Raw genomic sequence first — 1,440 nt, 5'->3', positions numbered from 1 at the left:
TTACCAAAAATCCCAAATCGAATTTGGGAATCTAGGGTTCACGACAAAGAGACAGAGAGATTTTTCAGAGAGAGAGAGAGAGAGATAATGTCTGAGAGTGTCGATTTCCAGAGTGTCCAAAGTGAGATTTCGTCGTCGTCGAACTACAATGTTGTTCGTTGCAATTGTAACCGCGAAGCTAATGTTGTTAGGGCTTGGACTCCCAAAAACCCAGGTCGCAGGTTCTATGGTTGCAGTGGTTTTGGAGCTAGGGATAAGAAGAAGGCTTGTAACTTCTTCCGTTGGTACGATCTGGAGAAACCACACGGCTGGCAACATCTTGATTTGCTGGAGGCTAGAGACATAATTCAGGAGCAGAAAGATGAGATAGCAGATCTGAGGACCAAGGTAAGTTCACTAACTCATTCAAGTGAACTAGAAGATAAATTGAAGAAGAAAGGTGAAGAATGTGAAGCACTGAAAAGGGAAGTGGTCATGCTACGTGAGAAGAGTTCTGTGATTCGCAATGTTGTTGTTTCATCTGTTGGATTTGGTGTCTTTGTTGGTGGGATAATGGTGATGTCGAAGTGGTGATGTCGAGGTGGTGATTTCGAAGTGGAAGTCTCGGTTTGGTGGTTATGCTTTGTTTCTTATGTATTGTTATTGAGTTTGTAAGACTTGAATTGTTGTCATTGTCTTTGTAAGACTGTTTAAGAGTTAAGTGGTTACTTTGAATTGTTGTCACTGTGTTTGTAAGACTATTTTAGAGTTAACTAGTTGCTTTGAATTGTTGGTAAAAGTAAAGCTACATCTAAAACAATGAAGATGATGAAAGTAGATAGATAATAGTCTTAACAAGACAAAGTTCAAAACATAAACATGAAACAATGCAATAAGTCATGAAGATGAAAGCAACTCCAAAACATGAAATCCATAACAAGAAACAATACAATAAGACAATTTGAAAACATAAGCATCTCTTTAGTCATCTTTAGGAAGCTGGTTGCTTTGGCCTTCATGAGGCTGCATGACAGGGTTTTCTTGAGGAAGTGGGTTAAGGTTTGATCTATCATATACCCTGTTACCAAACACTTCAAAAGGACGGTCAGTGTAAGGACTCCAAAAAGCTCCAACACCATGTGGAACTTTAGCAACTTTCTTTATCTTCAATGGTCGTCCTCTTGGAGCTTTCTTCACATGGGGCTTCACTTGATTTGTTGAAGATGAAGGTTGAGGAGCACTGGAACTTAGATCACATTCCCCTATTGCAGTCGATGGTACTGGCTGCGAGCTGCTTCCAACTGATGGAGTTTTCCTTTTCTCTCTAGGCTTTGGCGTTGGTTTGATATGCACCTGAAACACAAAGGCGTAAGAAAACTAACTACTTTGTACAACAGAAGCATACATAGAAACAATTTACCTCGCTTGGATGCTTTCGAGGTCGACCACGTCGGTTCTTTG

At 40.3% G+C, this 1,440-nt stretch overlaps 1 protein-coding gene across 1 annotated transcript; it reads left to right on the top strand.

Annotated features, from left to right (window-relative positions):
* Positions 1 to 87: 87 nt before the first annotated feature.
* On the top strand, positions 88 to 573 carry LOC130507781 (uncharacterized). The gene has a single exon (XM_057002432.1). It carries the CDS (start codon positions 88 to 90, stop codon positions 571 to 573), a length of 486 nt encoding a protein of 161 aa, XP_056858412.1.
* Positions 574 to 1,440: the final 867 nt, after the last annotated feature.

The sequence above is a fragment of the Raphanus sativus genome, unplaced genomic scaffold (assembly GCF_000801105.2).
Source record: "Raphanus sativus cultivar WK10039 unplaced genomic scaffold, ASM80110v3 Scaffold5730, whole genome shotgun sequence".
Classification (NCBI taxonomy): Eukaryota; Viridiplantae; Streptophyta; class Magnoliopsida; order Brassicales; family Brassicaceae; genus Raphanus; species Raphanus sativus.
The sequence above is the reverse complement of the archived record's forward strand: the minus strand, read 5'-3'. Positions and strand labels throughout refer to the sequence as shown.